Genomic DNA, 26,947 nt, shown 5'->3' on the forward strand with positions numbered 1-26,947 from the left:
ACATGGCTCACGAATAATTAGAACAATGGGAAACATTTAGACAGGACTTACTATGTGCTAGGCATTTCTTGTGTATTGTACACTCCTTGACGTCCAGTAACAACCTCGTAAGGTGGGTCTGTTGTCATCCCCATTACAGAGGCGGCAAAGGAGACATAATGAGGTTAGTAACTTATCTCACCTGATGTCACCCCGCTGGTAAGAGGCAAAGCCGGGATTTGACTCCAGACAGGCTGGTTCGCTGTCCGTGTAACCCTTTCGGGTGACTCCCTCCCACTCCTGGCATTTAATTAAGACAGTGTGTTTTCCCGTCCTTACATTTCATCTTACATAATTGTTTTTAAAGTCTCAGCGGTCTTTTTAAAAAGACTCCAGCTAATGGTCTGAAGGATCTCCTCATTCTTATATGAGGGATTCTTTGACAAGTTAATATAGCTTCTCCCACTTTCTCAGTTTCCCTAGAGTACATGGCCAAATCACCCATCTACTACTGTCGATCTTTTGATGATGACCTTGGCACCTGAGTTTGTCTGATATTTCCTTTATCTTCCCAGTTTCCTGGCACTGTTTGGTGCCATAGTATCTCTTTCCCTTCACTTCCTGTACATGATGATAACTTCTCTGCATCTCTTGACATTTCATCGTGGCAGGCTGCCCATAAAATCAACCAGTGCCTCCTTCTGTCTGAACTCAGGTTAAATTAATCATCTGACTTCCACATCAGTCTGTTGCTATGGGGTTGACTGATGTCACACTGTCTGTATTATGATCACCATGATATCTAACAGGCAAAAAGGGGTTGGTTGCTAGTAGAAACCCTTGGGTGAAACTCACCCGGCTTTAGTAACCAACCCAACTGCCTAGACTTTAGACAACCATGTAAAGGGGTAAGTGAATTAATCATCCAGTTGGATTCCATTTGAATATTTTTCTTCCATATGTGTGTTCCCTCTAGGCAATTGTCTAGTGTCACTTGAAATTGATGAGGGTTCTTTTGGAGGTTATTTTGGGGAAGTTGGTGAAACAACAGACAGCTGTTCTTGGGAACAAGTGTCACAGGATCTGCCTAAGCTAGCTTCTAGTAAAAAAAAAAAAAAAAAAAAAGTCTGGGGCGCATTGTCCTTTTCCTTTCTGTATTAGGTTGTTTACTGGTAGCCAAAATTTTTAATTCAGCTTCCCCAACACATAGAAAAGAAAACTCCCATTTACGAAGCACCTACTGTGGTGCCAGAATGTGACTCTGGTCAAAAGTATAGTTTTAAAGTGGAAAACTGGAAAACTAGGCATTCTCAGACAACCCTGATGTACATGACAATTCACAGCTTCTTCTAGCTTGTATACAATGTTCTTCCTAATTGGACATTGATTGATCACCAATAAAGGCAAAGTCATTACTTAAAATTGGTCCAGATCCTCTTGTGCTGAGTAATTGTCTTGAGTCATTTTCACTGCAATATTAAAAAGCATAGAAACATGATAGAAGTGAGGTACAATAAACAAGCTCCTAAATTATAAATCTCTGTTAAAAGGTTTGACAGACGTATCTTTTTCAGGATTTTGTTAAGTAGGTGGAGGGGTCCTTCGGGCGGGGGAGGGGGCGGGTTGGGAATGAAGGGATCAAGTGAATAAACGTGATTGAACTTGAGGCTAGTGTAGGTCTGGAAAGCCAATCAAGACTTGGGTAAACCTATATAAATCAATTTATGTGCCAGAGAATGAATAGCTGACTTTTTCCAAATGCCAATTCAGCAATTACCAAGTCTGTTGGCGGTTAATTAAAAACTACCATCTCGTTACGTTCAGAGTTAAATTACAAGTGTGAAAACTACTACTGTTAGCAGGAACTGAATGCTCTGGACTCTCTGTACTCTCATCAAAAGGAGGGCAGGGATAAATAACTTTTATTTAACTCACTAAAAAAATCTCTCTCAGCTCTTTCGTATTTAATTAACTTCTTATCTTCTCAGAGCGTGAGTCTTACTCAGAGTTCCTAACTAGGAATGGAAACATTTGTTCGTCTGCTCATTTTGTGCAGAAGACTTCTCTCACATGAGTTGAGTAGCAAAGTTAGAAATAATTGAACCCCAAAGGCATTGGGGAAAGTGACACCTACCCAAAGCTTCGCATCGAGGCAATTGAACCCAAGAGAGATTTATGGCGGAAAACGGTGATTTTTGCTTTCTTGCTTCTGTGCCTCCAAGCCTGGAGACGTTGGGTTGAAGCACTTTTGTGGACTTTCGGTAAAGTTTTCGTGCTTATTTGGAAGTTGTCTTCATGAATTTAATGTTTTCCTCTTTCAAAGATTCCACTGTCTGAGAGACCAAACATCTATCACCATGGTGGATGTGAAGTGTCTGAGTGACTATGAGTTACAGAATGAACTAAATAAGCTTGGATATTCACCTGGCCCGATATTACGTACGTACGCAGCAAATATTAGAGACTAGTCGTTTATCACTTACAGACTACCTCCAGAGATTTAAAATCATTTACAATGGAAGGAACATATGCAATAAAAGCCCTCAAAATGGAAATACAAAACAAATTTTTATAACAAAAAACCATAAACAGGGAAGAGGTGATAAATACGTCCCGATGCTACGTATGGATTACTAAATAGGGAGCCAGAGAAAAAGGATTGTTTTTTTCCAACAAGGAAAAACAAGTTACTCATGATGATATCACCCTGTTGGGTGGGGTTTTGTTTGTTTGTTTGTTTCATTTCTAGTATGTGTGCCATGTTAGCTTTTTGTGTATTTATTGTTTGTATTCCCCATAGATAGGATGTACGGTTTTGTCAGTCTTACTTTCGGATGTGTCCAATGCCTGCCTCCGTGGCTAATCCACAGAGGCCCCACCTTAAGTGTTTGTGGAAGGAAAGGAGAGCAGCTGTGGGGTCGACCCGATTGTAAAAGCCATGATTCACCAACAACGTAAGGTACAAGAATAAGCGCCTTCTCTGTGAAAGACCTTGAACGCAGTGAGATCGTATACACAAACAGGACAACTGACTGTGTTCTCTGCATTCTTCTTCAGCTTCCACCAGAAAAGCGTATGAAAAAAAGTTGGTGCAACTCTTGGTCTCACCTCCCAGTGCATCACCTGTGATGAATGGACCCAGAGAGCTGGACAGAGCTCAGGATGATGACGCTAAAGGTACCGTCGGAAGCTGCGCTGTTAGAGAGCGACTGTGTACTTATTCGAACCTTGTCTGGTATGATCTATGCGGCAGGGTGGCCTGCGAAATATCCATATGGCCCATTTTCACACGGAGCCTGGAGACTAGGCCCCTGGGCTGCCAAAGGAACCCAATACTCCATTGTCCATGCCGGTGACCCCACTGGAGGAAAGCCGGAGGGGAGGCACTGTCCTCTTATTAACCAGAACCAAATCTGGGTTTGATTTCTAAAACCAGAAGTTCCTACAGGTAGTTTTCCCGTCTCCTTTGAGGTCTCAACCTCTGCTTTGCCTCAATCAATACATTTGGCAATGATTTTGTTCGGATTAAATGATTTCAAGTGCATTCAGAAAGATGAAGCCAACTGTACCTTCCTGAATTCCTATGCCTACTGCCTTCCCGACTTCGTAGGCGCTGACCACAGCTGGTCTCTTCCGGGCCCCAGGGGAGGTGGAGAGCTGTGGTCTCTGGGATCCCGGGGCTCCCATTCCAGTGGCCCCTGCCCCATGTGCAGCATTCTTCTGTAGGGGCGTCTGGCTTGAAATCGTAGGGGGTGGGCTTGAAGAATCCTACGATCAACTCCAAGGCTGTTTCATTCGATAAAGAGTTATTAGGAGTCCTCTATGAGCCACAGTCAAATAATAGAACTACCATGTACTGAAGGCCACCAATGCATCTCTGTTCTAATGGGCAATATCTCATTCAACCCCCACGCTTCTAGCTGAAGTCCAGAGAGGCCAAGTGACCGGCCCAACATCAAATAGCTAGGAGGCAGCCCCAGAGTGGGCCATGAAGAGCAAGGTCCGTTGTCTCTGTCGCCACTACACGTCCAGATCCTGGAAGTACTAGGTGCTTAGTACTACTAGTACTAAGCACATAGCACGAATTCAGGAAATGTTTGTTGAAAGAGGGTGACAGAACCGACGTTTGAATCCAGGTCTGGTTCTCATCGTCGTGCTCCTTCTACCACGTGCCTACACTCTCTCCACAATTTCTTTTCAACGTTTTTTTATTTTTGGGACAGAGAGAGACAGAGCATGAACGGGGGAGGGGCAGAGAGAGAGGGAGACACAGAATCGGAAACAGGCTCCAGGCTCCGAGCCATCAGCCCAGAGCCTGACGCGGGGCTCGAACTCACGGACCACGAGATCGTGACCTGGCTGAAGTCGGACGCTTAACCGACTGCGCCACCCAGGCACCCCGTCTCTCTCCACAATTTCTACCGTGAGGATGAGCACATTGTGTTTTTGACCACGTTTGATCTACAAAAAAAAAGGCAATTTCAAACAGTTCAAATGGAATAGTTTAACAAATAAGATAAGTGCCTGGGCCTTCTGAAAAATCCCCTGTGATGCCTGGTACTGGAAGAGGTGCAGGTTCTAAAGGTTTTCCCTAAGTCCGGCATGGCTGGCCTCATCTGAAAGAGCAGCAGGGCTTGGAGACGGACCCCACCGACCCCAGAGTGGGACAGTTAGCACCAGGGTGCCGCAGGGCAAGTGGCTACCCCAGACCCTTTCTGGATGTGCAGTGTGTCCCGAGTCCTATCCCGGACCTGGGACTGCTTGTGTTTCCTGCCCTCGACAGGAGCCGAAGGGACTCCATCAGCCCTTTGATGAAATGCAGTGCCAGCGTGCAAGATTCCAGAAAGGAAGGCTTGTGTACTCACAGCTCACAGCCGCCCAGTGCCGCAGGTCAAAGCTGCACGGCCAAGCTGTTGTGGCCTCAGGCCAAGCTCTCCTGGTTCCCGGCACGCAGCCCTCCACGGCCCTCCACGGCCCTCCATGGAGGGGCATTTACGCCCAGGCGAGGAGAAAACGGGCCCTTCGGTTTGTAAGCTTTGCCATTGCTTCGTAGACTGTGTCCACCTGCTGTTAGCCGGCTGCAGGCGATCCGGTCAGAGGTGGGAGCTCTGGTTCAGTCCAACCCTTGTAATGCAATTCTGTTGTGTCAGTGGATGGTGATTAGGTCAAGTACGAAATGACTGCTTCTCCGGGTCAGGTCTGAATCAGACATTTGAATTCCCTCACTGGAGGAGCCTCGTAGACCCTGGTGCCATTCAAATGAAGGGGGTGATGCAGATCTGCTAAGTTCCCGGGGAGATTCCGTCTTGGGCATTTCACAGAAACACCTAATCCCCGGGCAGGGTTGCTGAGGGGAGTGTGCAGCAGGGGGCAGTGACGACCTCAGGCTAGGCATTAGGTTATCCAAACAACCTGGCTAGGTTTGATTTTCCTCGTTGCCCCTCATTGTTTTCGCCCCCAGTGGGCATAGCTTTAACGACTGCACCTCTTTTCAAGCTTCCCAAATATTTTTGAGTTGGAGAGCTCATTTAAAATCCCCTCCAACGGTTCTGCTGAACGTGCAGTGGCACACGATCGCTCCAGGGTTATCAAAATGCTTCTCCACGGGCTGAAGCCAAGGGTTGATGAACAACCAACCACCTTTCCTTCCCCTGGCAGTTTCCCTGATTTTGAAGCCTTTTAGCCAAGATTTGGCCTTCCCTCCTGGGGAAGGGGGCGGGGGGCTTCTTTGGACACAGAAGGAGAAACTCCTCCTGCCCTGTCTTGATATTCAGGGATGTATGAGGCTTGCAGCTGGTTTGAAGGGGCACTGACTAGACTGAAAAGAGCCGCCCAGACGAGCAGCCAGCTTGCACGCAGCAATGTGTTTTTCTCGGAGACATACACCTATGACAGCCTTCCTGTCAGGAGCCCCCGCCGTGTCCCCGGGGGGAAGGCCTCAGCACATCGCACAAAGGCCACCGCAGAGACTCTCTTTTCCCTCAGAAGGGCAAAGTGAATTTTCTTCCCCTCCCCAAATTCTTCTGCCCTACAGTTGAGAGAATTCACCCCGACGATTGGTGTTTATTTCCTTTGCTCGCTCGTATGTTCTCATGGCCCTGTTTTCCTTTTGTTTCCCGTGATCCAGAGCTTAAGACCACTATCATTTTGAAAGGAAATATCCTTCTCTCATCAGAAAAACACAAGGGACCCAAAAAAGTATGTACAATTCTAATGCATGAATACTTTTACCCATATATTAAATATAGGAACTAGCACTCTTCGCACGTATTAAGAAAGGAAATAGCAAGTCGCTACATTCTGTGACAGGGGTAGGATCCTCGCTTAAAGAGGCTCCTTTGAATGCAGGTTTCTGTTTTGTGAAACTACTTCCATGTTCTGGCTCAAGACCCTCTCCCCGCCCCACCCCCCCAGTAGCACGGTCCTCCAGCCCCTCCGTGAAAGCACTGCCTACCTCACAGGGTGGGTGTCAAGTGAAAGGCTGTGCAGGGAAAGCGCTAGAACGAGGCACATAATTAGTTCATATAATGAACTCCAAGATGTCAACTCAAGGGACTTAGCTCTCAGTCCTCTGACCACGGTCCCTCTGTATTTAGAGACGCCTGCCTCCTTCAATTGTAACAACACCATGCTCGCCCAGTTCTTGGTTCTGTACCTCTGTGCCCATTCTGACTCGTCTTTTGGCCTCTAAAGGAGATCGGTCTGCAGGCCCCCCTCCCCTCCTGCTCTGCATCATTTCCCTTGGCCTCCCATTCCCCTGAGGCGTAGGCCTGCCTAACCAGCCACTTCCTGGAAAGCCCCCTCCTCTTCCTTGTCCTTTCATCCCTCCCCTCTGTCCTGCATTCACGCAACAAATTTTATAATCATGAACATTTCGTAGATTACATAAGTGTATTTACGCTTCTCCCCCGTGGCTGTCTCTACTTCCCAGGTCCTCACGTGGGACACGGGGACCAAACTCATTTCTGTTGACTCCAAACCTGCATTTGTGGCCTCTGTTCACCTTCATGGTTTTACCACCTTCCCATCCAGGCTCAAAGCCTCAAGAGTCATCTTGGAACCCCCACTCCCCATGGCCCCTCACATGTAAACACTTGCCAATCCTATGGATTTCAGTCATGAGTTTTAAAGATCCAGCCCCCAGGGGTGCCTGGCTGGCTCAGTAGGTAGAGCGCATGCGCGTGACTCTTGATCTCAGCATCTTGAGTTCAAGCCCCACGTTGGGTGTGGAGCCTACTGGAGGGGAAAAAAAAAAAAAAAAAAAGGAAGAAAATCCATCCTTTCTTTCTGCTACATCCTTACTTGCACCGTATTACTTTTTTTTTTTTATTTTATTTCAACAATTGTAATATCCTCCTAAGTGTCCTGGGCCTCTGGCCTTTCCTGACTCTAGTTCAGATCTACAAGCAGAGACTGAATCATGCCTGGAAACAAGACGCAAACTTCCCACACACGATGAAGGTCCCGTAACTTCATCTGATGCCTTATTACCACCACCCCCGCCCCCCCCCCCCCCCCCCCCCCCGCCGCCACCCCCGCCATTTTTGTTCTGGTTAAAATCCTGTGATGGTTTAAGGACGATCTCAAAGGCCATGCCTGGGCCTCCCCTTAAAATTGCCATTTATCCCCTTCAATAGCTGTCACAGGCTCTTGCACAAACTAGGAGCCCGAAGCTCACCTCATCAAGTCTGCCATGGCAGCTCTAGTGACAAATAGGTTAGTTTGCAAATATGGTCTAGTAATTCTTCTAAAAAATTTTTTTAATGTTTTTAGTATTTTAATTTTTGAGAGGGGGGAAGAGCATGAGCGTGGGAGGGGCAGAGAGAGAGAGAGAGAGAGAGAGACAGAATCCGCAGCAGACTCCACGCTCTGAGCTGTCAGCACAGAGCCCGACGCGGGGCTCGAACTCACGGACCACCGCGAGATCATGACCTGAGCCGAAGTCAGACACTCACCTGACTGAGCTACCCCGGCGCCCCTGGTCTCATATTTAAACTACTTGCTGCATTTCAACAAATGAAAAGGAAGCCCCCAAGTAAATATTCTGGTAGTATGCCATAAGCTTTAGCTTCCCATTTGAACATAACTCAAATTTGATGAAGTAATTCTGATATCTTATCAGGTTTTCTAAAAGAATTTTTAAGATCTTCCAAATGGTTCATCAAAGGAATCTTTTCCATTCAGAAAACCTCATTTCCACACACACACACACACAAACCCTTTGTAATAGTTCCGGCAAAGACATGGAGGGGGGAAAAACAACCAGGGGGGAAAAACAACCAGAGTATTTAAAATGCATCGGATGGGACCAATGTCCTTCAGTCCTTGCTTTACATAAACCTGAAATAAAACCACATCAATATTTTGAATTGGCAATAGAATTAAGCAGAAAGTCTGTGATGGCATGAAACGTTTTGACCCTGGAGGATTTATATTAGCCACTTGGATTCTCAGAAGGGCCTCAAGACATCTGTTCAACTTTGAATTCTAAAGTAAATGTAAATAAGCATTTAAATTTCCACATAAAAGGTGGTAAAAGTGTGTTTATTGAGATACTTGTCTAACACCATAGGCTTTAATTACTTAAGAGCAGTGGTCTGTGCCTAACAGTCTTCTAAGTACCTGGAAAGGTAGTATTTCCGCATTTCTTTGAAACACAAATGAACACCTATTTTCCTCTCCCATCCTAGGCTTCCAGTGGCATACAAACCACTTTGAGATTTGGATTATGTCAACTTCTGGAAGCTTTGTGATACTGTATGTGTGTCTTGTATCAAATCATGTATGCAGCCCCACTGCTCTGGTGGTTAAGACCACCCAGAAAGTCAGGCCAATATTTCAAAAAAAATTTTTTAATAAATAGTTCTGAGACAGAGCGTGCGAGCCAGGGAGGAGCAGAGAGAGAGGGAGACACAGAATCCGAAGCAGGCTCCAGGCTCCGAGCTGTCAGCACAGAGCCCGATGGGGGGCTCGAACTCACGGACTGTGAGGTCATGACCTGAGCCCAAGTCGGACGCTCAACCTACTGAGCCACCCAGGCACCCCAGGCCAATAATTTTTTCCTAATTAAAAAAAATTTTTTAATGTTTGTTTTTGAGAGAGAGAGAGAGAGAGAGCGTGCATTAGTGGGGGAGGGGCAGAGAGAGAGAGGGAGAGACACAGAATCTGAAGCAGGCTCCAGGCTCCAAGCTGTCAGCACAGAGCCCTACACAGGGCTCAAACTCAGGGACTGTGAGATCATGACCTGAGCCCAAGTGGGACACTCACCTGACTGAGCCACCCAGGCGCCCCAGGGCAATATATATTTTTTTAACTGGGGACTTTTTTTGTCCCATGGACTCCAGGCACACCTTCCAGTGCTTCCAGTGGCAGAGTAGGCAATAGAGCCCGTGTGTGTAACACAGGCTCTAAGTCCCTTCTACCAAAGAGGGGAAAATGGGATTTGCGGTGTTAGGGAGGCAGAATAATCTACAATGTCACGTTGCATGAAGTGGCCTTTGAGTAAGGTGACCATGTCATTTACACCCCCAACAAGATGCTCTTGAGAATGAAAGGGGACGCTTCCAGAAGGGACTTGGGAATACCAGGAGTCAAGCAGGACTGTCCTGGCGAACCAGGGCATATGGACGCCCTGGCTCAGGCACGTTTCCTTGGGTGAAGGTGTTGGCATGCGCAGACTAACTCGAGGACTGGATACCCAGAGGGCAGCTGACCCCGGGAGGTAGGCTTCCAGAGCTCCTGACCCCTTTGGGCATCTCCTTGTTCCCTCCCAGACGCAACATGCTCTTTCCTGCCGGAACCCCAGTTCACTCAGCCCTCCCAGCCTGGAAGATTCTCTTCTCTCTTGTCACCTAGCCTACACATTCCACTAGGAGCTTCTAAAAATGTGTTCCCTCGGTCTGCACCTCGCAGGCGGCCTTTTCAGTCAGCCCCAACTCCCACCCTCCTCCTAAGAGCTTTTGCTTCGCGTGTAAAACGCTGAGGGTGAAAACCTATGTCTTTGAATCCTCTGCATTGCATTCAATGGCAGGCATACAGGGGGAGGGAGAGGGAGTTACCCAGTCTTTGTTGGCTGAGGCGAAGGGAGCCTTTGTTGTGCACGGATGTTGGTGATCTCCCTCTCTCTGACCTATTCTGTACCACCTCCTTTGTATCTTAGACATACCTTAATGTATTCTCCTGAGAGACAACGCTTAGCTCACAGTGAATTGATGACCACCCAGGGAATGGTCGCAAGAGAACTTCCACCCCTGAGTCTCAGCCTGTGAGTTAACAACTATTTATCTATACTGGGCGTTGTGCTAGACCTTTCTGAGGAAGAGAAGAGGTGTAACAGGAGCCACAGTCCCCGTCCCCAAGAAACTTAAAAATGAGCTCGGGAGACAAAAAGTATGTGTATCCAAAATACGGACGCCAGAGCCAGACGGCCTGGGTTCAAATCCCAGCTCTGCCACCCAGTTGGACAAGACACTTGACCTGTCAGTTTCCTCACCTACACATCAGGATAATTAATAACGGACTCAACTTCGCAGGGCGTGGCGAGGATTAAGTTACAAAATATAAAACAGTACTGACGGCACGCGAGAGGAGCTATGTAAGTACAATAAGAACCACTCTCATCAATACTATTTTTGAATGTTTATTTATTTATTTTGAGAGAGAGGGTGCAAGGAGGGGAGGAGCAGAGAGAGAGGGAGACAGAGACTCCCAAGCAGACTCCAGGCTGTCAGCACAGAGCCGCCGCGGGGCTCGAACTCACAAACTGCGAGATCATGACCTGAGCCGAAGTCGGACACTCAACCGACTGAGCCACGCAGGCGCCTCTCTTATCAATACTATGTACAAAGCATGATATTTAATTACCCACAAAACAAAGCAAAATACCTAATGAGAAATAATATAATGGCAAGCGAATCCTCAGTATTGAACTCCTAAGTGCTGCAGAATGATATATCGGAGTGCCTGCGGATATGTTCACATAATTAAATATACAGATAGAATTAAAGACTGCTCTCTGTAAATGCTGTGTGTTGAATGAGGCAGACCAACCTTAAAAAAAAACAAAAAAAACGTCATATGTGCCCTCCTAGGCCGCTTCTTCACCTGATGCTAATCCTTCCCCTGCCTTTTGAAACATTGAAAAATAATTTATTTTGAAATAACTTCAAACCTAGGGACAGTGGCGAGATTAATACAAGGTATAAAGAACTCCCATATTGCTTTCACCCAGATTGTCCAGGGTGTTAGCTTTACCACACTTGCTCTCTGTGTGCGCACAGCGCGCGCCCTGCCATCGCGTCCTTGAACCGGTTGAGAGCAAACCGGAGACAGGAAGTCCCTCCCCTAGCTCCCCGCCATGTCTCCGCCCACCCCCAAAGGACGCATTCCTACGTAACCACCACGTGATGCTCCATATAAGGACGTTCACATTGATTCCATGCTACTGTCTAATCTTCAGACCCCATTCAAATTTCACCAATTGTCCCGAAACCGCCCGTTTGCTTTCCGATCCATGAGCAATCCAAAAATGCACATGGCTTCTCTGCAGCCTCCTTCGGTCTGGATGAGCCGTGCCTCAGTCTTTCCCTGTCACTCATGCCCTTGACTATTTTTAAAAAGTACAGGCCTTTCATTCTGTAGGGTGATTTTTCTGCCTGATTTTTCCTTTTGACTATTCATAGAGGCCTCGCTTTCTGGGCAGAAATTCCTCAGACATGATGCTGTGCTGTTCTCGGAGCATCACTCCGGGGAACATGTCACCCTGTTCCCCAGTGATGAGGGTAACCTTAATCACCTGGAAAAGTTGGTGTTTGTCAGGTTTCTCCAAAAGACCATCATTTTCCCTTTGTAACGGAACCGTATTTTGTGGGGAAATATTCTGAAATGACGCCAACATAACGTTCCTCATCAGATCTCATCCGTAGCCCTAGCACCCATGATGACTGCCTGATTCAACTTCCATTACGACGATGGCCCATTAAAATTTTTTATTTCTAGGGGTGCCTGGCTGGCTCACTTGGTAGGTCATGGGACTCTTGATCTCGGGGTCATGAGTTCAAGCCCCATATTGGGCAGAGAAATTACTTTAAAAAATTAAAAAGAAAAAGAAAAAGATTTTCTATTCCTTTGTTTTAATGTATATTTATTCTGGAAGAGAAAGAGAGACACAGAGAGAGAGAGAGAGAATGACCAGGGGGAGAGGCAGAGAGAGAGAGAAGAGAAAGAAATCCCAAGCAGGTTCCCCACTGTCAGCCCAGAGCTCAACGTGGGGCACGATCTCATGAACCGTGACATCATGACCTGAGCCGAAATCAAGAGTCAAGTCGGATGCTTAACTGACTGAGCCCCCCAGGTGCCCCAAAGATTTTCTATTTCTATCCTTCCTTCTATACTTATTAGTTGACATTCTACTGTAAGGAAGATCTCCCCTTCTCATTTATCCATTCATTCATATATATTAGTATGGACTCATTGATTCCTTTTGATTCAGTAGGTTGTATTCGTTGATATCATTTTAATGCTCAAGTTGTTCCAGATTTGGCTAGTGGGAGCCCCTTCAAAATGGATACTGTGCCCTTTTAACATGTCCTCATTATTCCTTGAGGGTTTTCTTAATCTCTGGCACAAGATGTTTCAGACCCTTCTTGCGCTTTTTCTGCCCAAGGAGCCTTGGTTCCTTTTACTGCAGGATGGTATTTGGAAACCAAAATCTAGGACTTTAGGGAGCTCATTGCTACTGGGGAGTCATTGCTTCCAGGCCCTCTCAGTGAATAGAACTAAAAAATAAATGTATATATATGTACACACACACATACACATCTAAAACTATTTTCATCTCTCTCTCTCTGTATGTATATATATATGTATATATATGCATATATATACACACACATATACATATATATGTATATACGTATATATACACATATATATGTATATATGTATACACATATACGTGTATATGTGTGTGCATATATATATATATATATATTAAATTAAAAAGCCATGAGTTCATGTTGATCTCCAGTTCCAATCCAACATTTTAGTGTTCCTTATAACCTTTCCCCTTCCTATGACAGTGAAACACCTGGCTTTCATTATCCTCAATATATCTACATTAAAAAAATGTATTTTAGAGAGAGAGAGGGAGAACACACCAGTGCAGGAGAGGGGCAGAGAGAGAGAGAGAGAGAGAGAGAGAGAATCTCAAGCAGGCTCCATGCTCAGCATGGAGCTCAACTCACGACTTGATCCCATGACCCTGGGATAGTGACCTGAGCTGAAATCAAGAGTTGGATGCTCAACCAACTGAGCCACCCAGGCGCCCCTAAATTTTTTTAAGTAGGCTTCCTGCCCAGCACAGAGCCCCATGTGGAGCTTGAACTCATGACCCTGAGATCATGACCTGAGCTGAGTTCAAGAGTCGGGCACTTAACTGACTGTGCCTCCCAGGCGCCCCTATATCTACATTTTTGCTCAATTTTTAAAATTTTTCTCAGTGTGACCACATATCCCGTCATAACAGCCGCCACCAGTTCTGCATAACGCCCATCACCACTTCCTTGCCCACTAGACATGCCAGCCATGTCTCTCTTCCCTGGTCACAAGGCACAGGTCACACTAATGCCTCCATGCTGTCCCCTCTCCTGCCCCTCCCATTCTTCAACCACTGAGCACCTCAGTACCTCCCCTCTACATGCACAGCCCCCTGACCTCCATTTCTTTGGCCTCTGGACATGCTGACAGTCTGTGTCTATGTCCCCTTTGCCTTACCACCAGTGCAGAACACAGTGCAGAGGGGAAGAGAGGTAAGGAAAGCTTCAGGTCTCCTTTTGCTTCCTGTTCTGAGGTCTGTTTCCATATCTTTGTGCCAAGACTTCAATAGGATTTTTACTCTCTGTGTCTCCATTGCTATTATTGCTGATAAGATACTTTGTAAGCCTATAATTAGCCTGTGTATTGCCTACCCCAAATGCTGCAATCAGAAGGCCCAGTGTGCCAAGGGAATATGTATTAAAGGGAATATATATTAAGCGTGCAGTTGAGTTGCAGGTAAAGTTTTTAGGAGAGCTGACATTAAACATCGCTATAATAATTTCTTAGTTAATTGAAAAACATCCCTATTCCCACTAGTAGTTGTATATTCTAGCTGGGTCAAAGTGAAGAGTAAATTACACATTCTATAACTACTTAATAAGCCCTTTGTTCTTACCTGTAACATGTGCTAATGGGAATAAATGCTGTCTTTACAAGGAATGTAATTTAACATTCTCCCTACAAAAATGCTGACCTCCTAGTAGATATGCTTAACGATGCTTAATGATCAATGTGTCTTTATCTTATTGATTATATGCTGATTCTTTCTGTGTATCGGAACCCAGTTTTTGAGGCATAAGAGCCCCAGGAAGAGATAGTGAAACCAAACTCTGGTTACAGTGCTTCTAGTGTGATAACAAAGGTAAATTTATTTTCATAAAACTGAATTATGAGCAGTAGTGTTCCCTTTCTAAAGAAAATATGAATTTACTTAGAAATTTCAGCTTTTCTTTTTCATTTCAGAATATAACCTTACTGACTTGAGCTAATTTATAATTTGCTTTTGGGGTATAGCTATTTTAGGGAGAGGGGTTTCCTGTTGTACCTCCCATACGAGAACCCCAGATTATTTTAATCTCCTGGAACTTGTTAAGGTTTTGTAAGCACCAGGCACTATTTATCACTGTTCATGAGCCCAGGCATGATTTATTATAATTATTGATCATGGGATTTCCTATCTTGAAAGGCTTCTTGGAGGAGGCTACATGGCTCATCTACAGATGAGGAAACAAGGCAGAGAGTGGATATGACTTGCCCAAGACCACAGAGACCACACGGAGAGGTAGCAGAAAAACTGGAAATAGAATTCCAGCCTCCTAATTTCTATTCTGTTGCCCTTTCTGTTGTATCAGGCTGCCAAAGGGGAGGAAAACCAACCAGGCACCTGAGTAGTGAAACAGCTCCCCCCAGTGTCTCTTCTCGCAGTGTCGCAGAAGGACTCCTGGACATCTGTTCACCCGTGGAAACAGAGGCTTACTTTCCGATGATTGCTTTGTAATGAGAGTCCCTATGAGGCATTTTTTGGTGACACTTTCATTCACACGTAAAAGCTGTGGTGCAGAAATCAGCACAGTTCAAATGGGTTGACACGTATGCAGACGGATTTGCCCAAGTGGACAGAAAAAAACCCTCAAACCTGAAAATATTTTTGACATTTTATCCTAATATGTCTTATGCATCTAAAAGGGTAAAAAAGGATCATATAATGAGCAGTTAGATTCCCACTCCAGAGATCGAAAAAATAAGTCAATTCTGTTGAAGACTCCAAGACTTCAATATAGCCCTCCTTCCTCCCTTGCCCCCAAGGTAACCACTACCCTGAATTCTCTACTTTTCTTTCTTTTCCTTTTCTTTATAGTATCCACAAACTTTAGTGTCTCCTGATTTTACATTTTATGTAAATGATATCATCACGTAAGTATTTCTGAATAACTTCCCTTTGTCATTCAGCATTATGTCCTGGGCTTCTTGCAATATTTGTAGCCCTAGTTCATTCATTTTCACTGTTGTGTAGTTATTATAAATATATATCGATCCACTCCTTATTTATTGGACATTTGGATTGTTTCCAAGCTTTTCTGATACGAGCTGCTGCAAACATTGTGATACAGGATCCATTGTGTACACGTGCAAGAATTTTTTTCTAATTGCATGAATACACCTAGGAATGGAATTGCTACAATAGTCCAGCACACAGACCTCTTTAACTTTAGAGATCATGTGAAATCACTCTACAAAGGGACTGCACCAGCTTACATTCCTACCAACAACATATTAAGAGATCCGTCGTTTTCAGTCTTCTTTAAAATTTAGTACTGCCGGATGTAATGTTTGTCAAAGTGGTGGGTGTAAGATTGTATTTCACTAAAACTACAATTTGCTTATTGTTGTTAATAAGGTTGACCATCTTCCCACACGTTTGTTGCTCATTTGTGTTTTCTGATCTGTGAAATGCCTGTTCGTGTCTTTTGCCCATTTTTCTATTAGGTTATCTTTTTCTTGTTAATTTACAGGATCTCTTTATATATTTTGGATACTAATCCTTTGTCAGTCATAATTATAGCACACATCTTCTAGTAATCCGGGCTTATCTTTTGTTTTTACAGCAGTTTGGGGTTCACAGCAAAATTGAGAGGAAAGTGCAGAGATTTCTCATCTACTCCCTGACCCCACACATGCATAGCTTCCCCCATTATAAACATCCTCCACCAGTGGGCTTATCTTTTCACTCTCTCCTTGGTGTCTTTTAAAAAAAGTAACAAAAAAGATAGTTTCAAACTTACAGGAAGTACAGAAAGTTTCTTTCTTTTTTTTTTTTTTAAGGTTTATTTATTTATTTTGAGAGAGAGAGCACACATGCACACTTAAGCAGGGGAGGGGCAGAGAGAGAAGCAGAGAGAATCCCAAGCAGGTTCCATGCTGTCAACGCAGAGCCCAATGGGGGCTTGATCCCACAAACTGTGAGATCATGACTTGAGCTAAGATCAACAGTTGGATGCTCAACTGACTGAGCCACCCAAGGATCCCAAGAAAGTTTTAACAAATAATTCTTTTTTAAAATGGATTAATTTATTTTTATTTTACAGAGAGAGCATGCTCACAGGGGAGAGGGGCAAAGGGAGAGAGAAAGAGAGAGAGAGAGAGAGAGAGAGAGAGAGAGAGAGAGAGAATCCCAAGCAGGGTCCATGCTCAGCACAGAGCCCAACTCGGGGCTCGATTTCACAACGCTGAGATCATGACCTGAGTCAGACACTCAACCCACTAAGCCACTCAGGTGTCTCTTCCTAACAAATAGTTTTATATGGCCTTCACCCAGATTTACCAATTTTTAACATTTTACCATTTTTTAAAATAATTTTATCTATCTTTTTCGTGGACTAAATTGTAAACATCATGATCTTTTACTCCCTCCCCAGAACTTCATTATGTATTTCCTTAGACTAAAGGATAAGGATATTCATACTACAGTGACAAGAATCATACATTTTTCTATTAGGATTAAATTCACATAAAATTTACTATTTTAAAGTGCACAATCCACTGGCCTTTAGAGCATTCATAACGCTATGAAACCACCACTATCTAGTTTCAAAACATTTCATCACCTCAAAATAACACTCAGTCCTCATTAAGCAGTGACTCCCCAACTCCTTCCTGGCAACTACTAATCTGCTTTCTATTTCAATGGATTTACTTCTGCTAGATATTTCCTATAAGTGGCACACTCAGGATGTGATATTTTGTGGCTGGCCTCTTTCATTTAGCTTAAGGTTTTCAAGGTCCATCCACATTACAGCCTGTATTTGTATTGACACTCGAGTGACTAATGTTCCATTATATGAATACACCACTGCTTATTTATTCATTCTCCTGTTGATGGACATTTGGATTGTTTCCACCCCATGCATATTGGGAGAAGTGATACTATAAAAATTCAAGGACAAGTCTTTGAATACTTGTTTTCGATTCCTTTAGATATACACCTAGGAGTGGAATTGCCGGGTCATCAGGTAGCTCTGTGTTTAACATTTTGAGTAATGGCTAAACCATTTTCCGCAATAGCTGGGGCACATTGCATTCCCGCTAATGTCTGAGGGTTTCAGTAGCACCGTATCCTTGCCAACACTTGTCGTTCTACGCCACGTTGTTTTTAGAAGCCATCCTGGAGGACGTGAACTGGTACCTCAGTGTGGTTTTGATTTGCATTTTCCTAACGGCTAACGATGTGGAGCATCTTTTCATGTGCTTATTGGCCATTTTTATATCTTCTTTGGAGAAATGTCTAGCCCGGCCCATTGTCCATTTTTTGACCGGGTTGCTTGTCTTTTTATTGTTGAGTTGTAAGCGTTCTTGTATGTTCTGAATGCCAAGCTTTTATCAGATATGAGATTTGCAAATATTTTTTCTCATTCTGTGGGTTGCCTTTTCACTTTCTTGATGATATCTCTTGGTGCACAAAGATCTTCAGAAGTTTGACTATGACGTGTATTTGGCATGGATTTTTTTTTTTTTGCGTTTGTCCTGTGTGGAATCCACTCAGCTTCTTGAATCTGTACATTTGTGGCTGTTGCCAAATTTGGGATATTTTCAGCCATTATTTCTTCAAATGCCTTTTTCAGCCTGACCTCATTTGTTTTGTTTTGGTTTGGTTTGTTTGCTTGCTCTGTTTTCTCTCTGTGTTTTGTTTTGGGCGATTTATACAGTTTTATCTTCAAGTAGATTGATTCTTTCCTCTGTCTTCTCAATTTTTCTGTCAAGCCAAGCCTATCTAGTGAGTTTTTTTTTAATTTTAGCTGTTGCATTTTTTTCACTTCTAAATTTACTCTTCTCTATATATTCTACTCTTATATTCTATTCTATATGTTGGCTCTTCTCTACATATTCTACTTCTTTGTAAGTCGTTAATTTTTTGTTGTTGTTGTTTGCGACAAACCTTTTCATATTGTTCCTTGAAGCATTTTATGAAGGCTGCTTTAAAATCCTGGTCAGATAATTCCAATATTTGTGTCATCTCAGGGTTTTTTTTAATGTTTATTTATTTATTTTGAGAGAAGGAGAGAGAAAGAGAGAGAGGCAAAGAGAGAATCTCAAGCAGGCCCCACACTGTCAGTGCAGAGCCCAATGTGGGGATAGATCCCATGACCCTGGGATCATGACCTGAGCTGACATTGAGTCGGGTGCTTAACTGACTGAGCCACCCAGGCACCCTGAAAGGGGAGTTTATTACCTATTATTCCCAATTCATGCCATGCAGAGTCGCATGGGGAATTATGAAGGTCAAGCAGGGAATGAGAGTGAGGGGAAAGTATGGGCACCCAACTTTATTGTGGGTTTGCAGGAAGAAATTGATCAGGCAAGGTAAGCATTTTAGGACTGGCTAATTTGAATGATTTCGGTGGGCTCCAGGCTACAAAGGTGGTTCCTAGTTGGCCAGTATCTGGCCCTGGACTGAACCAGAGCAAAGGAAGTATTGGCTTAGTATGTGAAGGAAAAAGGAAGTGGTTGGGATTATGGGTTTTGGGTTGGTTGGCTTGCCCAGGAAAGGCTTGCTCACATGCATTAGCAAGGCTCTGATCACCTGACGATGTTAAAGCATCATAAACCCCAGAAAACAAAAGCCATGAGAACAACACGGTCTCTATTCTGATCAATTTGTCTAGCCTGTGCTGATAGCAGAATGTTTCAATTACCTTCGCAAGCCCCCAACCTCCTTGTTGTTTTATTTCTTTTATTTCTTTTCTTTAAGTTTACTTTTTGAGAGACAGAGAGAGCTTCTGACAGAGAGGATGGGGGAGGGGCAGAAAGAGAGGGAGACAGAGAATCCCAAGCAGGCTCCGCACTGTCAGCACAGAGCCCGACGTGGGGCTCGAACTCACAAACCGTGAGACCATGACATGAGCTGAAATCAAGAGTCAGACACAACCAACTGAGCCAGCCAGGCGTCCCTCTTCTTGTTGTTTTGAAACAGTGCCTTTATTTTCCTTGTCCTTTTGCCCTTCCATGTAAATTTCAGAATAAGCTTACCAAGTTCCATGAAAAATTCAGATCGGAATTTTGACTGAAATTTTTACTGGCTTTATACATTAATTTGGAAAGAACTACACTTTACTCTGTTGAGTCTTCCTGTTCACATTCTTTACATTATGCAAACTTTCTTTAATGTTCTTTGGTAAGATTTTATAATTTTCTCACTGTAGGTCATGCTTATCTTTTGTTAGCTTTCGTAGGTAGCTATATTGCCTAAACTTTTAATTTTTGTTGCTATTGGGAATAGTATCTTTGTAAAAATTATGTTTTAAATGGCCTGTTGCTAGCATATAGAAATATAATTGACTTTTGCATATTGATCTTTTAATAATGACTCATTGCAATTATAATTTTTCTGTAGATTTTTTTTTAACCCAGTTTGTAGACTTTTAATTTTTGTGTTTGTTTTACTACGCCGCCTAAGACCCCTTTATTACAGTGTTAAGTAAGAGTGATAATAAGAATTCTTTCTTTGGTTCTGATTTTTTTTTTAAATTTTTTTTTAACATTTATTTATTTTTGCGACAGAGAGAGACAGAGCATGAATGGGGGAGGGTTAGAGAGAGGGAGACACAGAATCTGAAACAGGCTCCAGGCTCTGAGCTGTCAGCACAGAGCCCGACGCGGGGCTCGAACCCACAGCCCGTGAGATCATGACCTGAGCCAAAGTTGGCCGCTTAACCCACTGAGCCACCCAGGCGCCCCTCTTTGGTTCTGATTTTAAAGGAACTGTTTTTAGTATTTTACCTTTGAGTGTAGGTGTTGGAAGTCACTTTTTAAAAATAACTTATTTATTTATTTTTTAATTTGCATCCAAGTTAGTTAGCATATAGTGCAATAATGATTTCAGTAGAATACGGTGATTCGTCCCCTACATTTAATACCAGTGCTCATCCCAACAAGTATCCTCCTTAATGACCCTTCCCCATTTAGCCCACCCCCCCCCACACACACACACAACACCTCCAGTGACCCTCAGTTTGTTCTCTATATTTAAGAATCTCTTATGTTTTGCCCCCTCCCTGTTTTTATATTATTTTTCCTTCCCTTCCCTTATGGTCATCTGTTTTGTATCTTAAGTTCCTCATATGAGTGAAGTCATATGATATTTGTCTTTGACTGACTAATTTCGCTTAGCATAATACCCTCTAGTTCCATTCCACATTGTTGCAAATGGCAAGATTTCATTCTTTTTGATTGCTGAGTAATACTCCATTGTGTGTGTGTGTGTGTGTGTGTGTGTGTGTATATATATATATATATATACACCACATCTTCTTTATCCATTCATCTGCTGATGGACATTTGAGCTCTTTCCATACTTTGGCTGTATTTGTCTATATTTGTCTATTTGGCTATATTGTCGATAGTGCTGCTATAAACATGGCGGTGCATGTGTCCCTTCAAAACAGCACACCTGTATCCCGTGGATAAATACCTTGTAGTGCACTTGCTGGGTCGTAGGGTGGAAGACACTTTTTATCAAGTTAAAGAAGTTCCCGTTCTATTTCTGATTTGCTAGAAGATGCCGTTTAAAAAAAAAAAAATCAGGAATGGAGATGATCATAAGGTTTTTAACCCTTCTTTCATTAATGTGCTACAGATTATTTTAGAAGGCTTTTAATTAACTCAAAATCGCGACTTAGGTTAAAGGAACACAATGTTGAAAATGAGAGCTCTATTAAATCAAGGTTGACGTATAGACAATGAAGTAAGAGTCTAAAATTATTGTAGGATCTTTTATTAACGGAATCATGTTTAGTCAACAAAGGGATTTGAGGTTAACTCAATTTTCAAGAGCTCTAAATCAAAAGGATTTTTTCTGCCCGTGAGTAGGGTCACAACTGACAGTTTGCCAAGTTGTTGATACAAATGTCTGGTTCTACAGATAGGCCGTTTTAGAAAAACCGCATCCATGAAAGAGAGCCGTTGGAAAGTGTACTACATTGCAGTTAGGAGAAGATGTCACCTCCCCACCTCCAGGAGCGGCACTGCCTCCTGACTCCCCCCGAGGCCGGCAGGAAGAAGTCCTGGAACAGTAAGAGAAAGGAGTGGAAAGGCACCCAGCACTCAGCCCCGCGCCCTCCTCTGCCTGCCTGTCACTGTAGATGTCAGGCTAGCACATTTCTGGCCAGGTTCGGGTCTACCCTGGAAAATATACATCTCGCGGAAATGCAAACAAGCTTGTGTTTCCTTATGCACAAAAATGAATGGCTTCCGTCAAGGTAGATCATTTTTCAAAAACCAAATACATGTTGTGATGAGTAATGACTTAAAGAGATTGTTGATCATTGTTCTTCCGGTTCTGGATATTAGCCCCGCGTTTTGTAGTCGCTATAATACAATATGACATAATATCTCATTCACAGTCCGCTTGCAGATTCAATGGATGTAATAAGTAGGCCAGAATGAGCACAAAATTAGCCTACCAAGAAAAATCTTCCTAAAAAAACCAATTTATCTACAATATTTAAGAAGCGATCAGATGGCTACAAGTGTTACTTCCATGGGAAATTAATGAGTGATTTGATCACTTATTAATTAACGAAAACCTCATTTTAGACATATGTTTTTGCTCTGTTTTTAAGGATGAGTTTCCCCAATAGAAATATGACAAAACCAAAACACAGGGCATCAGAGCCAGACTATCTGGGTTTAAGTATAGTTGTGCCTTTCACTAATTGTGTAACCTGGGCAAATAATTTCGCTCCATAAACCCGTGTTCTCATCTGTAAAATGGTCACTACAGAGTTGTTAGGAAGATTCCATGGACTGGGGCATGTCGAATGGCCAAGATAACAGACGAGCAGAACACGGTATTTCTGATTCTTTTCTAGTAAAACAGCATTATCTACCACTCTGGAGGACAGCAGGGTGATTCTGAGCAGGGACTCTGAGGCTACACTTACCTGGGTTGACTCCTGGCTCCACTCTCTCCCCAGCTGTGTGACCGAGGATTTAAACCCTCCACGCCTCGGTTTTGTCACCTGCGAAATGGGCATAACGAAAACACCTTCTTCACAGGGTGGTATTGAGACTGAAATGAGTTTGTTGAGGTAAAATGCTCAGAGCGGTGCCCGGCGCACAGAAATACTCTAGAAGCGTCCGCTGGGATTATAATAAGACACTCATCGTCGATTGCATTGGCACATCTCAGAGTTGCTTACATCCTAATGACAGCTGTGATCGATAATAGGCGGATGGGTGTCACTTTCTGAATCGAATGCCAGGACTGTAGCGAAGAGGGCACGCATTCCCTCGTGGCCCTCTTCTGTGAGCGCGCCGAAAGCAGCCAGCTTTGCAGTTTCTTGCTCTGGGAAAAAGGGAGAAAGGAACATTACATCCCCCATGGGGGCCACGCGCCCCCACTCAGCCATTGCTTTAATGAACACCGGTATTTTTCAGTTCCACTGTAAATGCTGTTTATAGTGAAAACCATATTTTAACGACATTAAAGGTTTTTTTTTTTTTTAATGAAAAATGAATCATGCTACAGACACAAAAACTGATTTATTTCATCGCTTCCATCTTCCTCTAATGTTTGTTTCGGTGTGTGTTTACCCAGTGGCCATTGTATACATACAATTTTATACTCTGTTTATTGGGATCAATAACCTTTTCCCCTGACTTTATAATTATTATTATCGACGGCTGCACAGTCAAGTTGAGAGGCCATAATTATTCCGTTTTTGAAAATCAAAATGCCCACGTGTTACATGCTGTCGGAGAACCCCACATGTGAGTGATAGTAAAGAAATGATAAAAGAAAAGGCAATCAAGACTTAAATCTCGTTATGGCAGGAGGGAAGAGGAGGGGACGAGTATTTGATTGCCTAAGAGCTGTGAAATCCTATAATTTGATTTTGCAAAAGACTTCTGCCCCAAATGTTTTCTTTAACAGATCTATTTTTACATTTAAGAGAATTAAAAAGAAGTCGCATGTGACGGGTACATAGAGGCTCATTATCCCATCGTCTCCTCTTGTATACGCTCAAAACTTTCTGTAATTAAAAAGGTTGAAAAAAAGAATGTGCTTATAAACGATTTTCCCTTCGCCCTTGGAAATAGTTTGAAGTGTCTCTTGGTGAGCGAACCGCCACTAGCCCCCGTGGCAACTTGGTGAGAATTTTCAAAGCCCCTTTTCCTCAACAGCCCCCCTCTTCCAGGCAGTTGTAGGGGTTTGCACACCTGCAGCGTCTACGCTGGGCACAGCGCTTCCTTGGATGTGACATCTCGCTCTACCCACAGCTTGCCACCATCCACAGAGGGCCCGCTTGGGTACCATTAAACCGCTGTTAAGAACATCATCTTCTAGAAGGTGAGGCAGGGAGCGGAGGCATGGGGTGCAGGCTGCGGCTGTTTCATCATCCGTGGCCTGGACTGGGAAGGGAGTGACCAGCCATAGGTGATGGTACGACAGGCCATGCCCTGCCCGCCCCACCTTGGGCTGAGACCGTCGGACCTGCCGAAGACACCCGGCCTGGACACTGCAGAAATTCGAGGATGCTGAGGCCTGAATCATAATTGGGGAATGGACAGTCAAGGAAAACCAGACATATGAGGAAAACCAGCAACACGCAATTAATAATAATTACCATGATCATAATCATCGTTGCTAACATTTATTGGATGCTTACGCCATGCCAGGGGAGCTTTGAATCATTTTGCATATATTAAGTCACTTAATCTTTACAAGTCGATTTCACAGGGAGGAAACAAAGGCATAGAGAGCTATAGCTTTTCACTTTGTTTGGAAAAATAACCACATGAAAGAAACTTTGGGGAAAATAAAAGAAAACGTGATTACCCCGACTTCTATCCCTCTCACCGAACATTATCATTTTCCGAGATCACTTTTTGTTCACAGTCAGCTTGCTTTTTGTTTATTTTATTACTATTATTTTTTTAATAAGCTCTATACTTAACGTGGGAACCCATGACCCCGAGATCGAGTCACATGCTCTCCCGGCTGAGCCAGCCAGGTGCTGCCCCACCGACCTGTGTTTTAAAATAACTTTAGTCTTTTTATAAAACTGGTGCATGCTCGTAAAAAAAGCTCCAAGCAATAAAAAAAAAAAAAAAAGTCCAGATAAGAACAAAATAGAGAGTTGATATTTAAGACCAGAATGCTGCTTGCATCATGTGACCCTAGTTACTGGTATGTCTATTGTTAAAGTGTGAGTCACTCGAGCAAAATATTATGCCGTGGAACTTGGATGTTTTTGCTAACTACTGAGGAAAGGCAAACTTAAAAGTTTGTGTTCTGAGGTAATGAATACCTGAGGTACCAAAACTTCTATCAGTTCTCAGATGATACGACTTTTTCTAGAATCAAAAAAGAAAGTCCTTTGTAGAAGACATTGGACACAGTAAATTCTTGTTGATTAGAGAACAACAATAAATTCTTGTTTTCTGTTCATTAGAGACCTGAGGCTTTCACCACGAGACCAAAAGCTCTAGATAGCTGCTGCCTGGCTTATAAGCATTCTGAGGGAATAAGGTAATGCTTTTCTTAGCATATTGTTGTCTTATATATAACTCCTGGAAAAAGTTTTGTTGTTCGGATTTTTGTGAAGGGCTTGAGGCTGAAAAGAATCTGTGGAGAAAGAATGATTATTTCATAATTTCAAGGCTAGAGGGACCTTGAAGGACTTTTCAAGGCTGAAGGGACCTTGTATACTGTCCAGTTCACCACGTATGTTTGGAGATAAGGAAAGAGGCCAGGGAGGTTGAGGAGGGTGACAAAAGTCAAACTGAACTGAGACCAGAATCCAAGTGTCTCGATTTGTAGTCTTTGGGGACATTTATTCCTCTTTGCGTCTTGAAAAAACGGAGCGAAAAAAAGAAGTAGGCAGTTGAAATAAAAGCCCCAAACGGGCCATTTTATTTGTTGGTCAGAGAGTAAAGTCTTCTGGAAAGTTCCCTAACTTCTAATAAAGTGAGGCAGATTTCCAGGATTAGACGAGTGGCTACATAAGACTCTCGCTGAAAGATTTCAGAGAGCACCATCTTGTCCTTTTAAACATGACATTAGTAGATTTCAAAAGCACATCCCATCTCGACCCTGTAAGTCCCTGAGTCAGGCCTTGGGCCAGCCCTGAAAGATGTTATGCAGGTGGGTGATAATAATAATTAATAAACGCCCTTTTGGATTTTAGCGAGCTCACATCCCTGTGATCCCTTGTTGAAATCTGCAGAGGTTTTAAATGAGTAGAGGGCTGCTCCCGAAAGCCCCACCATGGTTCTCCCTTGGGGCCCAAGGGCCAGATACTTTAAGGGGGTGCTCCAGTCCTAGCCAGCCACAACCCCACTAATGTTTTTGCAGGCTTACGAGAAGAGCATCAAGCACCAGATTCAAAGAATGGAGAAGCCCTGGAGAGACAGACTACTGCACAGTGAACAACATTATTGAGTTCTGGAACGTAGAAATGTTTCCGGTGGCCTCGAGGCTTGCTGTGTTTGGCATCTTCATCATTGTGTTATTTGTCTACATAACGGTGGAAAGGAAGCCGTTCTTTGGTTAAGTGCTTTAGGGCAGAACAGTGAGTGAGCACCTGAGTATCGGAAAGGAAAGACCTCTCCAAAGGGGGATGCCGGGCCCCATGGCCTGCTAGCCTTGCGCTATGGTGCCCTCACAGATCTGTACCCAGGCTCATCATTTCGAAGCTGAAGAGGCCTTATGTACTCTCTAGTTCACCACTTATGTTTCAAGAGAAGGAAACAGGCCAGGGAGGTTGAGGGAAGTGCGAAGAGTCACAATGAACGGAGACCAGAATCCAAGGCTGGGAAGGGAGGAGGGAGAGAACCAGGCACTTGTGTGAAAAAGCGTAATGACAGGGACTTCCCCGATGATGGCCATCATTAAATGCTTCCACAGTTGGCATACTTATAAAGAGGAAACTGTGCCTGGTGGTGTTGTTGTTGTTTAATGTTTTATTTATTTTTAAGACAGAGACAGAGCATGCATGGGGAGGGGCAGAGAGAGAGGGAGACACAGAATCGGAAGCAGGCTCCAGGCTCTGAGCTGTCAGCACAGGGCCCGATGCGGGGCTCGAACTCACGGACCGCGAGATCATGACCTGAGCCGAAGTTGGACGCTTAACCGACTGAGCCACCCAGGCGCCCCTGGTGTTTTTCTTTTCAACTATGGTGATAAGCCATAGGTCCCACTTGATTCCAAAGGCCACAACAGGTAATTAACAAAAAAGGAAATGTGTCTGGTTTGGCAAACATCAAACGGTTTAGAACAAGACAGCTTTTCCGCCATTGGAACGTAGCAAGATTTGAAAAAATTAATGCCCGATGAGGGAATGTTATGATCGTGGCCTCTGGGAGAAGGGCAGGG

At 43.7% G+C, this 26,947-nt stretch overlaps 1 protein-coding gene across 3 annotated transcripts; it reads left to right on the top strand.

Annotated features, from left to right (window-relative positions):
* Nucleotides 1–827: 827 nt before the first annotated feature.
* LEMD1 (LEM domain containing 1) lies at nucleotides 828–26,502 on the top strand. 3 transcript variants are annotated; one of them, XM_019433351.2, is made up of 7 exons: nucleotides 828–887; nucleotides 2,303–2,418; nucleotides 3,037–3,156; nucleotides 6,107–6,177; nucleotides 7,012–7,065; nucleotides 25,026–25,102; nucleotides 25,928–26,502. In XM_019433351.2, the coding sequence occupies exons 2-7, from the start codon at nucleotides 2,337–2,339 to the stop codon at nucleotides 26,124–26,126; spliced, it is 603 nt and encodes a 200-aa protein (XP_019288896.2). In that variant the 5' UTR covers nucleotides 828–887; nucleotides 2,303–2,336; the 3' UTR covers nucleotides 26,127–26,502. The 3 variants fall into 3 exon arrangements, with proteins under 3 accessions (XP_019288896.2, XP_019288901.2, XP_019288904.2); XM_019433356.2 differs by lacking the exon at nucleotides 7,012–7,065; XM_019433359.2 differs by lacking the exon at nucleotides 3,037–3,156.
* The last annotated feature ends 445 nt before the right edge of the window (nucleotides 26,503–26,947 follow it).

This window comes from Panthera pardus, unplaced genomic scaffold, assembly GCF_024362965.1.
Source record: "Panthera pardus isolate Hobbes unplaced genomic scaffold, ASM2436296v1 HiC_scaffold_21, whole genome shotgun sequence".
Taxonomy (NCBI): Eukaryota; Metazoa; Chordata; class Mammalia; order Carnivora; family Felidae; genus Panthera; species Panthera pardus.

Bases quoted from the DNA above. Each gene is read 5' to 3' on its own strand.
- LEMD1 (XM_019433351.2), top strand. From the start codon at position 2,337: ATGGTGGATGTGAAGTGTCTGAGTGACTATGAGTTACAGAATGAACTA. The intron at 2,419-3,036 runs GTACGTACGCAG...ATTCTTCTTCAG, and splicing joins TTCACCTGGCCCGATATTAC to CTTCCACCAGAAAAGCGTAT. The intron at 25,103-25,927 runs GTAATGCTTTTC...ATGTTTTTGCAG, and splicing joins AAGCATTCTGAGGGAATAAG to GCTTACGAGAAGAGCATCAA.